Consider the following 16,063-nt stretch of genomic DNA (forward strand, 5'->3'; position numbering starts at 1 on the left):
GAAACGAAAAATGGAACATTTACCGTTTTCCATTTTTTTAATTCTCAGTTTGGAGTCAGAAATCTTAACTAAATGTACACGGACCCCCCTCCACCCCCCCAAGCCCTGCACTGGTAATTTTTTTATTTCTCAATTGACTGGTCTTTGACTTGTACTTTGTGTAGACCCATGCAATCATTTAAAGTTACTAGGACCTACGTAGCGAATCACAGTTAAAATATTAGGAACCATAAATTATTGTAAACTCTAGGCTATTTTGTTTCAGCCTGGCAACCATAGTTGTTTGTTTTTCACACAAAGATGGGATTTTTGAAAGACCTGGAAGGCTCTTAGGAACTTTATTTGACACATTAGATTGACAATTAAGAGCTTTCTTTACAAACAAGATTAGGAAATGTAGGCCAAACTAACCAAGAAATAGATGTCTATAACGGGGACCATTTTGGACAGTGAGCAAGCTTTATTCACCCAGGATCGCTGCTTTGTTTTGTTCATTTGTTTGGAATCACTGGGTTTACCTTTGGTGCCCAGTGAGATCTGTGCACTTTTTCAGACCCCTAAAAAACATTGCCTGTCAGAAGAGTAGTCAGCATCCTAAAACATTAGAGGGTTTTCTCACAGAGCAAAGCTTCTGTATCATTGTCCTCATTTAAAACTCTGCTATTAGCTAAATGTGCATATTAAGGCCATACTATAAGACAGTTTCACAGTGCACAACCCTAGTTAGTGTTGAGGTGTCAAATTACCTGTTGAGGTGTCAAATTACATGCATACCTCTGAAAGTTAGGCTCTCTTAATAAGATAAATATATACAAGAAAACTAGTCCTGTTCCCAGAAATGTCTGTAAGTCTGGCAAGAAGACTCATTGGCTCTTTAACAACAATATCAGTTATTCACTGTGCATTGCTCTGCCATGTGTGTTTAAAGGCAAACAAGTTGTTGCTAAGCCAGTATCCACAACTGTTCTCCCTCAAATGAAAGTAACAAAGAAGCACTGGGGACCGAAATGATTTGATCAGCTTCAACAGAGAGGTACGAAATTACATTCATTAAATTGATGTGTATTTGTTTGTATTCAGACATAATACAGTAGGATATTTCAAATCGTGTAGGCAAGGTAATAGGTAATAGTCTTTGTTAGGATCTCTAACAAAGCCTACTCTGCTGTAGTAGGCTTTAATTGACAACGCCATAGAGATCCTATTAAATTACTAGAGGGTAGAGGGGCTATGTCATAAACCGTCAGTTCCATAATCATCTTGGTCTGGGAGAAATCCAAAACCAGTCTAATTGGCATTTCCTGCTTTTTCCTACTTAAAAACTTCTTAAGGCTAGGGGGCAGTATTTTTGTTTTTGGCTAAAAAACGTACCCATTTGAAACTGCCTATTTCTCAGCACCCGAAACTAGAATAGGCATATAATTGTCAGATTAGGATAGAAAACACTCTAAAGTTTCCAAAACTGTCTTAATATTGTCTGTGAGTTTAATTTTTCGCTGTAAAATATATTTTCAAAATCTGACACCATAGGTGGATTAACAACAAGCTAAGCTGTGTTTTGGTATTTTTCACTTGTGATTGCATGATTATAAATATTTTTAGTAATATTAGTTGACTGTGGCGCTATGCTATTCGCTATGCTGATGACAATTATCCCGGAATCGGGATGGTTATGCAGGAAAGTAACTTTCCTATTAATACAACATTTCTATCATTCATATTTGGAAATCAATCAATTTAAATAAATTCACAAGGCCCTTTTTATTTATTTAACTAGGCAAGTCAGTTAAGAACAAATTCTTATTTTCAATGACGGCCTAGGAGCAGATTCAGGGGCAGAACGACAGATTTGAACCTTGTCAGCTCGGGGATTCGATCTTGCAACCTTTCGGTTACTAGCCCAACGCTCTAACCACTAGGTTTTGATGTCACTACGCTGCCGCCCCAATCTATGGATTTCACATGACTGGGAATACAGTTATGCATATGTTGGTCAAAGATACCTTAAAAAAAGGTAGGAGCGTGGATCAAAAAAACAGCAAGTATTTGATGTGACCACCATTTGCCTCATGCAGTGTGACACATTTCCTTCGTTGTTGATTGTGGCCTGTGGAATGTTGTCCCACTCCTCTTCAATGGCTGTGCGAAGTTGCTGGATATTGGCGGGAACTGGAACACGCCATCGTACAGGTCGTTCCAGAGCTGTTTTGGGAACCAAAAATGTGTTAAACAAATCAGAATATATGTTATATTTGAGATTCTTCAAAGTAGCCACCCTTTGCCTTGATGACAGCTTTGCACACTCTTGGCATTCTCTACATTATTCCATATGTGTTATTTAATAGTTTTGATGTCACTACAATGTAGAAAATAGTAAAAATAAAGAAAAACCTTTGAATGAGTACATGTTCTAAAACGTTTGACCGGTAGTGTACGCCGAGGAACTTAAAACTTTCCACCTTCACTGCTGTCCCTTTGATGTGGATAGGGGGGTGCTCCCTCTGCTGTTTCCTGAAGTCCACGATAATCTCCTTTGTTTTGTTGACGTTGAGTGAGAGGTTGTTTTCCTGACACCACACTCCGAGTGCCCTCACCTCCTCCCTGTAGGTTGTCTCGTCGTTGTTGGTGATCAAGCCCACTACTGTTGTGTCGTCTGCAAACTTGATGATTGAGTTGGAGGCGTGCATGGCCACGTAGTCGTGGGTGAACAGGGAGTACAGGAGAGGGCTGAGCACGCACCCTTGTGGGGCCCCAGTGTTGAGAGTCAGCGAAGTGGAGTTGTTGTTTCCTACCTTCACCACCTGAGGGCGGCCCGCCAGGACCCGATTGCACAGGGCAGGGTTGAGACCCAGGGCCTCCAGCTTGATGATGAGCTTGGAGGGTACTATGGTGTTGAATGCTGAGCTATAGTCAATGAACAGCATTCTTACATAGGCATTCTTTTTGTCCAGATGGGATAGGGCAGTATGCAGTTTGATGGAAATTGCGTCATCTGTGTACCTATTGGGGCGGTATGCAAACTGAAGTGGGTCTAGGGTGGCCGGTAAGGTGGAGGTGATATGATCCTTGACTAGCCTCTTAAAGCACTTCATGATGACAGAAGTCAGTGCTAGTAGTCATTTAGTTCAGTTATCTTTGCCTTCTTGGGTACAGGAACAATGGTAGCCATCTTGAAGCATGTGGGGACAACAGACTGGGATAGGGAGCGATTGAATATGTCCGTAAACACACCAGCCAGCTGGTCTGCGCATGCTCTGAGGACGCGGCTAGGGATGCCGTCTGGTATCCTACGACAACAAAAACTAATAGCGTGTACTCTATTACAGTCATAGAACGTTTCGTCAACATGGACAGCCACAATATATTTAGCTTACATTGATTGGACTAAATTGTTTTTGGTATCTCTTTAGATGTCGCTGTATTTGTCTATGCATACAGTAGGTGATTTAATAATTTTGAAATATTGAAGTTGAAATGGTGCTAGAATAGTGGAAGTAGCTCCTGTTTTCTTTGCGACTTGTGGTAACTCTGTGGTTCTAAATCAATAGATAAGTCGTCTGAAAATTTGGGAAACTTAACTTACTGGACCATGTTGTAGGTCATGTAACTGTTTGTTACATGCAATATGCTTTGTGGACTTCACCGGACAGAGGTTGCTCTCCGGTTTTGTGATGAAACAAAGGTTATGGTTGAATTGATTCTGCCATTGTGTTTTCTTATTGTCTCGGCCCTATGCCCATATATCACGGTGGAAAGGCATATGAACTAACAGGTTATAGGGCAAACAATGCAATTATCACAACACGGGTTGTAATATGGCTTTTTGTTTTGGCTTCCCTTGTGATTTTATCCACGCAACGCTACTGGTCACCAATTTCCCTTGCTGCCACTACTCTTGCTCAGTTATAAATGTTATCTGTCAATTACATTTTTTAAGCCACTTTTACAAAACAATTTTGAGGTAAATTTATCAAATATTTTGAAGTTTGATCTATTAACTTTATGTCACGCCCTGACTTTAGTTATATTTTGTTTTCTTTATTTTTTGGTTAGGTCAGGGTGTGACAAGGGTGGTTTGTTTAGTTTTTGTATTGTCTAGGGGTTTTTGACTTGTCTAGGGTTTTTGTTTATCTATGGGGATTTTGTATGGTCTAGGGGTATGTAGGTTTATGGTGGCCTGAGTTGGTTCCGAATCAGAGACAGCTGTTTCTCGTTGTCTCTGATTGGGGAGCCTATTTAGGTTGACATTTTCCATGTTGGTTTTGGTGGGTAGTTGTTTTCTGTTTTGTGTTGCTGCACCTTACAGGACTGTTTTGTTTTCGGTTCACTCTCTTTGTTATTTTGTTTAGTGTTTTCTGTTCTAATAAAAATAACATGAACAATTACCACGCTGCGCTTTGGTCCGATGACTACTCTTCATCCGAAGACGAATACCGTTACACTTTATATACATACAGTGCATTCGGGAAAGTATTCAGACCCCTTGACTTTTTCCACATTTCGTTACGTTACTGCTTTATTCTAAAATGGATTGAATAGTTTTTTCCCTCATCAATCTACACACAATACCCAACAATGTCAAAGCAAAAACAGTTTTTTGGAAATGTGTATAAAAAAAAGGGAAATATCCCATTTACTTAAGTATTCACACCCTTTACTCAGTACTTTGTTGAAGAACCTTTGGCAGTGATTAAAGCCTTGAGTCTTCTTGGGTATGCTGCTACAAGCTTGGCACACCTGTATTTGGGGAGTTAATCCCATTCTACTCTGCAGATCCTCTCAAGCTCCGTTAGGATGGATGGGGTGCGTCGCTGCACAGCTATTTTCAGGTCTCTCCAGAGATGTTCGATCGGATTCAAGTCCGGGCTCTGGCTGGGTCACTCAAGGACATTCAGAGACTTGTCCTGAAGCTACTCCTGCGTTGTCTTGGCTGTGTGCTTAGGGTCATTGTCCTATTGGAAGGTGAACCTTCGCCCCAGTCAGAGGTCCTGAGCGCTCTGGAGCAGAGATTCATCAAGGATCTCTCTGTACTTTGCTCTGTTCATCTTTCCCTTGATCCTGATTAGTCTCCTAGTCCCTGCTGCTGAAAAACATCCCCACAGCATGATGCTGCCACCACCATGCTTCACCTTAGGGATGGTACTAGGTTTCCTCCAGACGTGACGATTGGCATTCAGGCCAAAGGGTTCAATCTTGGTTTAATCAGACCAGAGAATCTTGTTTCTCATGGTCTGAGAGTCCTTTAGGTGCCTTTTGGCAAAATCCAAGCGGGCTGTCATGTGCATTTTATTAAGGAGTGGCTTCTGTCTGGCCACTTTACCATAAAGGCCTGATTGGTGGTGCTGCAGAGATGATTGTCTTTCTGGAAGGTTCTCACATCTCCACAGAGGAACTCTGTCAGAGTGACCATCGGGTTCTTGGTCATCTCCCTGACCAAGGCCCTTCTCCCCCGATTGCTCATTTTGGCCGGCGGCCAGCTCTAGGAAGAGTCTTGGTGGTTCCAAACTTCTTCCACTTAAGAAGGATGGAGGCCTCTGTGTTCTTGGGGACCTTTTTTGGTACCCTTCCCCAGATCTGTGCCTCAACACAATCATGGCTTGGTTTTTGCTCTGACATGCACTGTAAACTGTGGGACCTTATATAGACAGGTGTGTGCCTTTCCATATCATGTCCAATCAATTTAATTTATCACAGGTGAACTCCAATCAAGTTGTAGAAACTTGATTGGATGATCAAGGATGATCAATGTAAACAGGATGCACCTGAGCTCAATTTCGAGTCTCATAGCAAATGATCTGAATATTTGTTTTTTATATTTAATACATTTGCAAAGATTTCAAAAAACTTGTTTTCACTTTGTCAGTATGGGTATTGCGTGTAGATTGACGAGGAAAAACATTTATTTCATCCATTTTAAAATAAGGCTGTAACGTAACAAAATGTGTAAAAAGTAAAGGGGTCTGAATATTTTCCGAATGCACTGTACATACATACAAAAGTATGTGGACATCCATTCAAATGAGTGGATTCGGTTATTTCAGCCATACCCGTTACTGGCAAGTTTATAAAATTGAGCACACGGCCATGCAATCTCCATAGACAAACATTGGCAATAGAATGGCCTTACTGAAGAGCTCAGTGACTTTCAACGAGGCACTGTCATAGGATGCCACTTTTCCAACAAGTCAGTTCATCAAAGAATGGCAGTCCGACGGACGAATCTGGGTTTGGCGGGTGCCAGGAGAACACTACCTGCTCGAATGCATAGAGCCAACTGTAAAGTTTGGTGAAGAAGGAATAATGGTCTGGGTCTGTTTTTCATGGTTCAGGCTAGGCCCCTTAGTTCCAGTGAAGGGAAATCTTAAAACGTTTAGCATACAATGACATTCTAGACAATTCTGTGCTTCCAACTTTATGGGCAACAGTTTGGGGAAGGCCCTTTCCTGTTCCAGCATGACAATGCCCCCTTGCACAAAGCGAGGTCCATTCAGAAATGGTTTGTCGCGATCAGTGGGATGAATTGGAACGCCGACTGCGAGCCAGGCCTAATCGCCCAACATCAGTGCCCAACCTCACTAATTATTTTGTGGCTGAATGGAAGCCATGTCCATGTCCATGCCAAGTCCATGCAGCAATGTTCCAACATCTAGTGGAAAGCCTTCCCAGAAAGTGGAGGCTGATATAGCAGCAAAGGGGGGAACTAACTCCATATTAATGCCCATTATTTTGGAATGAGATGTTCGACGAGCAGGTGTCCACATACTTTTGGTCTTTTAGTGTATATACCATTAGAGGAGCCTTACTATAAATAAACCACTTGTTACCTCACGTTACCCTAATATGGTGGTTTACATTGCCATATCAGCGTGACTTGTCAGGCGGCTCTAGCTGGATGAATGCTAAATGTTTGTGTGTTTATATGGTTGGTCTGTCTGGTTGTAGCTACGTTACTGCAGGTACACTGCAGAAGTGGACAAAGGGCAGTGTTCTTTCTCCTGGTCCAGCGAACACTGGCAAGGCAAGCCTGAGCATGCAGACTTAATGAGACCAGTGAGGCGAGTCAGGCAGCCAGGAGCAAACATATGATATCATTCCACTCACATGGACCCAATAAGCACCCTCATACGTATCTGTGCTGCCAACCCTGACTATGCAACCAGTCTTTGTTTTACATCGCAACAACTGTTTACAGACTGAAATGTACATTTTTTTTGCTGTCAATTTCAGCGGTTGCCTTGGACACATGACGCATCTCTGGGCCTTTCCTTGTAACCATGGAGCTGGGAGTTGACAGGGCCTTCCCAGCATACGTCTCTCCGATGGGGTCCAAGGGCTGCAGTGGGCGACAGAAGACCCGGATTCCAGAGTTTATCCAGAGGAGTGGGACAGGCAGAACAACAACCCAACATTCCAAAGACAAAGACGAGGAGAGGAGGAGACGAGGAGATGAGGAGAGGAGGAAAGGGGACAGCGGTGGTTCCAGGAAGAATGCTACCATGGCACCCACCTCCGGTTATATGAGTGACAGGAGGCAGTACTCTATAAGGGCACCGGTGGTCACCACCACAGAGCAGCAGACCTCCATCCTAAAGAAATCATACCTACAGGAGCACCCAGAATACGTGAGATGGGAGTGTATATGCTTTGTAACAAATGCATTGACTGCTACAATTGTATGACTTCTGAGAAGTATAAAGAACACATGTTAAATTTAGATGACCTGATTTATTTTTTTGCTTTGAAACTAATTCTACTTCTTTTTTTTATATTTTTTTTTATTTTATCCCCTTTTCTCCCCAATTTTCGTGGTATCCAATCGCTAGTAATTACTATCTTGTCTCATCGCAACAACTCCCGTACGGGCTCGGGAGAGACGAAGGTCGAAAGCCATGCATCCTCCGAGGCACAACCCAACCAAGCCGCACTGCTTCTTTAACACAGCGCGCCTCCAACCCGGAAGCCAGCCACACCAATGTGTCGGAGGAAACACCGTGCACCTGGCCCCCTTGGTTAGCGCGCACTGCGCCCAGCCCGCCACAGGATTCGCTGGAGCGCGATGAGACAAGGAAATCCCTACCGGCCAAACCCTCCCTTACCCGGACGACGCTAGCCCAATTGTGCGTCGCCCCACGGACCTCCCGGTTGCGGCCGGCTGCGACAGAGCCTGGGGGTGAACCCAGAGACTCTGGTGGCGCAGTTAGCACTGCGATGCAGTGCCCTAGACCACTGCGCCACCCGGGAGGCCCACTAATTCTACTTCTACTATAGAAATAATAACAATGAATACTACAGTGTATGTTAGCTGTACCTACTCCTACTCTATCCCTCACCATAGGAGTGAAAGTGGGAAGGTAGCAGTAATGAAGCAGACCATCATAATAGAGTGTTTGACTTCCAGGTTAGATGGGCTGAACAGGAGTCCCCAGACAACTTCAACCCCTCTCAGGCTGACATCTCACCCTGCTCAGCTTCCAAAGAGGACCTCAACACCTCCTTGGGGGTGTCAGACCTCAGGACCAGGCTGTCACACAAAGAACCCACCTTCAGGTCAATATACATGGGCAGCAAGCCCGGCCGACACAGCCTCTCCAGCCGACCCCTGGAGGTCCATAGCTTCTCTACTCCACTCAGACCCAAGTGGACCTCCACTCTGCTATCCTCCCTCTCGCCTTCCTACATCCCCCATTTGCACCCCTCCAGACAGAGACGGACAGAGCATGGTTGCAGGAGAATGGTTGCAGGTGAAGTTTATCAATCATGTGAAGGGGGAGGGGAAACGTATCTAAACGTAGGCCCTTCAGTGGGCGACTCCAAGGGTCGCTCCAACCCTGCGCTCCAAACCATGTGTCCCCACCAGGCCAACTGCTGGCCCTGTACCATTTCCAGCTCCCTGCCCCACTCCCCAGACCGACACTCTTCGAGCTGGGACCCTGATAAGGAGTATCAGAGCCTCCTGGACTACACCTACCCCCTGAGGCCAGGTAGGGTGGTGGGTGGATGGGATACCTCTGAGCTCGGGGGTGGGTCTCTTATCCAGACAGACCCGGGCCTCCTGGATTCGGGGATAGAACTGAACCACCTCTGTAGCTCCAACAGCCTATCAGCTTTGGACTTTTCCCTAAGTGTCGCGGCAGGGGTGGGCACCAGTAGGGCCAGGGAGATGGGGATGCTGGGTATAGGTCAGAGGTCATCTGAGCTGCGTGGGTTCTCACACTCCAAGTCCTCTGATGGTCGCCTCTCCACTAGCCCCTTCTTCTCTGCGGACCCTATTGGTCTATCAGTAGAGAGTCTGGACAATAGTGGAAGTGGTGGTGGTCTGAACCATTCACATCGTAGCGGGGGAGGTCACTACCGCCAACATGGCAGCTCCTCTTCCTCTTCCACCACGTTCATCCGCACAACCAGTATCCTTCCCCGGCCAGGATACCTCGGAAAGTGGGATTTGGACGAGGAGTTCTGGCCTCTCCCGGAGCAGTTGGAGGAGCTCCAGGGTTTGTCCCAGCAGGTCAGGGAGGTGACGGCCCAACTCAGCCAGTCTGTCACAGCCAATTGGGACTCCCTGGAGAGGGGGAACACGTCCGCCCAGTCCTGCATGACCATGGCAGAGAAACAGGAGGCAGAGGAGGAGATAGAAGAACAGGAGCAGAATAAGGAGGAAGAAAGGGAGGATGAGAAGGAGAAAGAGGAAGTGTCCATTTCTGAAGCACTTCAATACTTCAATAAAGGTAAGTGTTGGTGGCAGCATTTTAGTAAGCTCTATTATTTTATGGGATTTTATAGTATTTGTAATAGTTTTTAATTTAGCACGTGTTTGACTTCAAATACTTTCCGCCTCTGAAGCAATCCATTGTGGGGAGTCCTTCCAGGCAGCCAGAGGCTCTGGTTTTAGGATGGAGGCTGGGGTAGTAGGCAGGGGAGTGAGAAGGGCCAGTCTGAGGGAGGCGGCGGGCATGGTGGACCAGCTGAGTGGACTAACCCTGGCTGAGTTCCAGACGGGGAGCCAGGGGGTGCAGGTGCAAAGGGAGTCCCTCATGCAGCACATCCAGGTTAGGACAGAGAGCTACTGTAAGATGATCACTGTATTTTGTGGAATATAATAACAAGCATATGCCACTTCCACCAATACAATGCAGCGTAATGCAGTATGATACACGGCACAATGAAATACAATACACATTACACAATCAGTGCAAGGTGTTGATAATGGTATATTGCATAATACATGTACAGTACATATGTACATCTCTCTTAAAGGTGCTACACACAGGATATATATATCATTTTTTTCATTGCCAATTTTGTCATTTCAGAAAATGTCCATAATACATTGAGTGTACAAAACATTAGGAACACCTTCTTAATATTGAGTTGCATCTCCTTTTTGCTCTCAGAACAGCCTCAATTTGTCGGGGCATGGACTCTACAAGGTGTCGAAAGCGTTCCACAGTTGGCTGGATTTCCTTTGGGTGGTGGACCATTCTTGATACACACGGGAAACTGTTGAGCATGAAAAACCCAGCAGCGTTGCAATTCTTGACACAAACCGGTGCGCCTGGCACCTACTACCATACCCCGTTCAAAGGCACTTAAATCTTTTGTCTTGAACATTCACCCTCTGAATGGCACACATACACAATCCATGTCTCAATTGTCTCAAGGCTTACAAATCCTTCTTTAACCTGTCCTCTCCCCTTCATCTACACTGATTGAAGTGGATTTAATACATGACATCAATAAAGGATCATAGCTTTCACATGGATTCACCTGGTCAGTCTAAGAGTAGGTGTTCCTAATGTTTTGTACACTCAGTGTATCTGGCGCAAATAGCGGAATGATGGTGTTTCACAGTATTACTGTGATTGGCTGTGATATTTGCAAAAATTCTACACTGTTCAATCAATTTCAGTTTATATGAGAAAACTAGCGCTGGGTAGCGTAGGGAGTCATTGTATCATCTAAATCACCTTGAAACATCTTTTCAATACGAAAAAATATTCTTACTTTCGGTTTTAGTTCACCAGCTTCAAACAGCCGTAAAAACAATATTTTTTGTTGCTGGAAATATATTTCTCGGCGATTTAGGTGATACAATGATTCCCTACACTATTCAGTACTTGTTTTCTCACTTAAACTAAAACAAACTGAAGCACAGCCACAAAGTCAGAACAGCTGCCGCTATCACAGCCAATCACAACACTGGCGGGTAAGTAATACTGTGAAACACTATCATTCCACTATTACTACAGATATATTATGGACATTTTCTGAAATTACAATGCACAAATTCAACAACAACACAAATCCCATGTGTAGCACCTTTAAATACTACTATATTCAAATCCACAAACAAGTTGTTGTGGGGCAATTTGATATTAATTCTGTGACTTACGACCTGTTTACCCATCAGACCTTCTGTTCTAACCTGGAGGAGCTCATCCAATGGCTGTACACGGTGGTGGAGAGGATGGAGGTGCTGGAGCCGCCCACTGTGGACATCAAGAGTGTCAAGTCATCCCTGGCGGATTATAAAGTCAGTGGTGCACATACACAGATACTTTAAATTGTCATATAAATCAATTCTATGTTTAATTCTTCGGGTGTACACTACGCGTCTTCTCAGCTTTATATCTTGCGAAAATGGATTAATCAACCCACTCTGCCCCCTTCTCTCTATCTCTCTCTCTCTTAATATTTCTATATGCCTCTTTCTCCCCACTCCCTCTGTTTTTCCCTTTGTCTTCTTCACCCCATCTCACTCTCTCCTTCCCCCTCCCTTTCTCCCTCCACAGAGGTTTCAGAGAGAAGTAAACGCCCACCAGCCCCTGACCACCTCTGTTCTGCAAACTGGAGAGCTTCTCCTGGGTTGTTTGACCTCCACTTCTCCCGGTGACCCTTCCATCACTGACAAGTTACTCTTTGCCTGCAGCTATTTAATTTATAGCTACTGTATCTAAGGTGTCACCCACCACCTGATAATTAGGACAGGTTTAGAAATTAGGCTGCCTTCACACAGGAATGATCCTGCTCTCAAGCGGATCAGCCTGTCAGACCAGACTTCTTCTTAGTAAAGGGTGTGTTTTAACCGAAAGAAGACGATGAGGCCAACACACCACCCTACACTATTTCCCTTTGTGAATTCTGAAATACACTTGTGCTCCTTTACTAACGGAAGCGTAAAATGATTTGCATGATACAGCAACAACATCTGAGACTGTTGAAGTGGGCGCTGCCTGTGTTTTTAAAGGGCTCCAAATGACAAATGAGTTTACTTGTTTGTGTGAAGGCTACCTTGATCAAAGGGTAGAATTTCTTGTCTGCTAACAGTGGTGAGCTTGACTAATTGTTTCAGGTCCCATATAGTTCAGTTCAACACCTAACACTGGCATACTGTAGATTTGTTCTGGCGGTCAGGCGTAATTCTATACCCACAGTCCTCTCCTCTGACAGAAGCAGGAAATGATGTGAGGAGAATGTGGCCATGCATGACTAAGAGTTTTGAGGCTCTGTTTTCTTCTCTTTCTCTTATTCCAAGTTGTTACATGTCACAGGCAAACAAGAAGGAATCTTAGTGGGTTGAATGTGAAATGTACCACTACAGTTTCCCATTTCTCTTCTGTTTTCTATACTACTCTCTCTTATCTCTTCCCCTGTCTCTCCCCCCTCTCTCTCTTCCTCTTCTTATGTCCCCCAGTTCTGAAAGAGACCCTCTGTCTCATTGAGAGGCAGTCCAAGGCACTGGAGACCCACTCAGAGCACCTCTTCTCCTCTATTATCTCGGCCATGGACAGACTGACCCAGCCCAGGGAGCCCAGTGGGAGAGAGGAGACCCAGGCAGGGGACCCGGATAGGATGGCGGTCCAGGGGACAGCTCAGTGAGGGCTCCATTCGATGCATGGCTAGTATGTTTCTACGGTTATGTAGAGATTGGGATATGATTACTCTATAGCACCCTCTAGTGACATGTTATCAGTTTTATTATTTATCATCATAAGAAGACAGTTTTCTCTTTCAGTAATGAAGAATGAGTGTGGATTGGTGGAGCAGGCTTGATGGGGGGGGGAGGAGCTTCTTCACTTTGACATGCCTTAAAGGATTGGTTCACATTTTTTTTCACCAAATGTATTTTTTTTTTTTATGCCAATGGCATGTTTTGAGAAACTTAGACCACCCGCAATAGACTTCCTCATTGCATGCTCTGCAGTGTGGGGGCTACGGAAAAACATTAACAAAGGCTGGTAGGGGAAACAGATCGAGTCGCCCAAAATGGAATAATATAATGTTGCGGATAAAGTTTGGAATTTCATGTGTACATGATCTAATGACCTGTATCACTAAAATAACGTATTTGGGTGTTTTTTGAAGCCTTTGCTTTTTTTTCCGTAGCCCCCATAATGCAGAGCATGCAAAGAGGAAGTCTATTGCGGGGGTCTAAGTTTCTCAAAACTAAGTGAAATCGCCGAAAAAGTGTCTGCACTTGGTTAAAAAATAGTGGAATGGACCTTGCTGTATTGGGAAGAGACCACTTGACTGTTGTCATGCTTTTGATTCATTATTTTGTTAAGTGCTTTTTAAATTTACAGTGCCTTCAGAAAGAATTCTCACCCCTTGACTTTTTCGACATTTCTGTTGTTACAGCCTGAATTGAAAATGTATTAAATTGACATTTTGTGTCACTGATCTACACACAATACCTCACAATGTGAAAGTGGAATTAATTTTTCTGAAACTTTTACATATTAATTAAAAATGAAAAGCTAGTGCCTCCCAAGTGGCACAGTAGTCTAAGGCACTGCATCGAAGTGCTTGAGGTGTCACTACAGACCCGGGTTCAATCCCAGGTTGTGTTACAGCCGGACGCAACCGGGAGACCCATGAAGCGGCGCACAATTTGTCCGGGTTAGGGGAGGTTTTTGCTGGCCATGATGTCCTTGTCCCATTGTGCTCTAGCGTTTCCTTGTGATGGGCCGGGCGCATGCATGCTGACTTCGGTCGGCAGTTGTACAATGTTTCCTCTGACACATTGGTGCGGCTGGCTTCCGGGTTAAGTGAGCAGTGTGTCAAGAAGCAGTGCAGCTTGGCAGGGTCGTTTTTTCGGAGAACGCATGGCTCTCGACCTTTGCCTCTCCCGAATCCGTATGGGAGTTGCCAAGACTGGAACTACCAATTTGATATCACGAAATTGGGGAGAAAAGCTGAAATAAGTATTCAACCCCTTTGTTATGACACGCCTAAATAAGTTTAGGAGTAAAAATTTGCTTAACAAATCACATAAGTTGCATGGACTCATTCTGTGTTCAATAATAGTGGGTAACATTATTTTTGAATGACTACTCCATCTCTGTACCCAACACATACAATTATCTGTAAGATCCCTCAATCGACTAGTGCATTTCAAGCATAGATTCAACCACAAAGACCAGAGGTTTTTCAATGCCTCACAAAGGGCACCGATGGGTAGTGTACAAATTTAAAAAAGTAGACGTTGAATCTCCCTTTGAGCATGGTGAAGTTATTAATTAGGCTCAATACACCCAGTCACTACAAAGATACAGGTGTCCTTTCTAATTCAGTTACCGGAGAGGAAAGAAACTGCTCAGGGAAAACAGTTACAGACTTTGGTTGTGATATGAGAAAATAACACTGTAGTTACTTCACAATATTAACCTAAATGACAGAGGGAAAAAATGTAAGCCTGTACAGAATAAAAATATCCCAAAACATGCATCCTGCACCCTTTCTACTGACTCTGAAAAACACCAAAAGAAAGATGCCCAGGGTCCCTGCTCATCTGTGTGAACTTGCCTTAGGCATGCTGCAAGGAGGCATGAGGACTGCAGATGTGGCCAGGGAAATAAATTGCAATGTCCGTACTGTGAGACGCCTAAGACAGTGCTACAGGGAGACAGGACGGACAGCTGAACAGGATCTGTACATCCGGATATCACACCTGCGGGACAGGTACAGGATGGCAACAACAACTGCCCAAGTTACACCAGGAACGCACAATCACTCCATCAGTGCTCAGACTGTCCGCAATAGACTGAGAGAGGCTGGATTGAGGGTTTATAGGCCTGTTGTAAGGTAGGTCCTCACCAGACATCACCGGCAACAACGCCACCTATGGGCACAAACCCACTGTCGCTGGACCAGACAGGACTGGCAAAAATTGCTTTCACTGACGAGTTGTGGTTCTGTCTCACCAGGGGTGATGGTCGGATTAGTGTTTACCGTTGAAGGAATGAGCGTTACACCGAGGCCTGTACTCTGGAGCGGGATCGGTTTGGAGGTAGAGGGTCCGCCATGGTCTGGGGCGGTGTGTCACAGCATCATCGGACTGAGCTTGTTGTCATTGCAGGCAATCTCAACGCTGTGTGTTACAGGGAAGACATACTCCTCCCTCATGTGGTACCCTTCCTGCAGGCTCATCCTGACATGACCCTCCAGCATGACAATGTAACCAGCCATACTGCTCGTTCTGTGCGTGATTTCCTGCAAGACAGGAATGTCAGTGTTCTGCCATGGCCAGCTATAAAAAAACTGAGTTGATGTGCATTCAAATTGCCATCTATAAAAAATGCAATTGTGTTCGTTGTCCGTACCTTAAGCCTGCCCATACCATAACCCCACCGCCACCATGGGGCACTCTGTTCACAACGACGCCACACACGTTGTCTGTGGTTGTGAGGCCAGTTGGATGTTCTGCCAAATTCGCTAAAACTACGTTGTAGATGGCTCATGGTAGAGAAATTAACATTCAATGCTCTGGCAAAAGCTCTGGTGGACATTCCTGCAGTCAGCATGCCAATTACATGCTCCCTCAACTTGAGACATCTGTGGCATTGTGTTGTGTGACAAAACTGCACATTTTAGAGTGGCCTTGTCCCCAGCACAAGGTGCACCTGTGTAATGATCATGCCGTTTCATCAGCTTATTGAAATGCACACTAGCAGGAATGTAAACAACTGTGTGCTCAAAATTTGAGAGAAATAAGCTTTTGTGCGTATGGAACATTTCTGGGATCTTTTATTTCAGCTCATGAAACATGGGAGCATCACTTTGCATG

General features: G+C 44.6%; 1 protein-coding gene across 1 annotated transcript; it reads left to right on the forward strand.

The window, feature by feature from the left end:
- The first annotated feature begins 914 nt into the window (after positions 1-914).
- Positions 915-13,817, forward strand: LOC129851703 (uncharacterized). The gene is made up of 7 exons (XM_055918217.1): positions 915-1,033; positions 7,228-7,622; positions 8,399-9,725; positions 9,841-10,046; positions 11,408-11,530; positions 11,790-11,886; positions 12,692-13,817. The coding sequence occupies exons 2-7, from the start codon at positions 7,275-7,277 to the stop codon at positions 12,874-12,876; spliced, it is 2,286 nt and encodes a 761-aa protein (XP_055774192.1). The 5' UTR covers positions 915-1,033; positions 7,228-7,274; the 3' UTR covers positions 12,877-13,817.
- Positions 13,818-16,063: the final 2,246 nt, after the last annotated feature.

This window comes from Salvelinus fontinalis, chromosome 1 (genome assembly GCF_029448725.1).
Source record: "Salvelinus fontinalis isolate EN_2023a chromosome 1, ASM2944872v1, whole genome shotgun sequence".
Classification (NCBI taxonomy): Eukaryota; Metazoa; Chordata; class Actinopteri; order Salmoniformes; family Salmonidae; genus Salvelinus; species Salvelinus fontinalis.

Bases quoted from the DNA above. Each gene is read 5' to 3' on its own strand.
- LOC129851703 (XM_055918217.1), top strand. From the start codon at position 7,275: ATGGAGCTGGGAGTTGACAGGGCCTTCCCAGCATACGTCTCTCCGATG. The intron at 9,726-9,840 runs GTAAGTGTTGGT...CCGCCTCTGAAG, and splicing joins ACTTCAATACTTCAATAAAG to CAATCCATTGTGGGGAGTCC. The intron at 10,047-11,407 runs GTTAGGACAGAG...TTTACCCATCAG, and splicing joins CCCTCATGCAGCACATCCAG to ACCTTCTGTTCTAACCTGGA.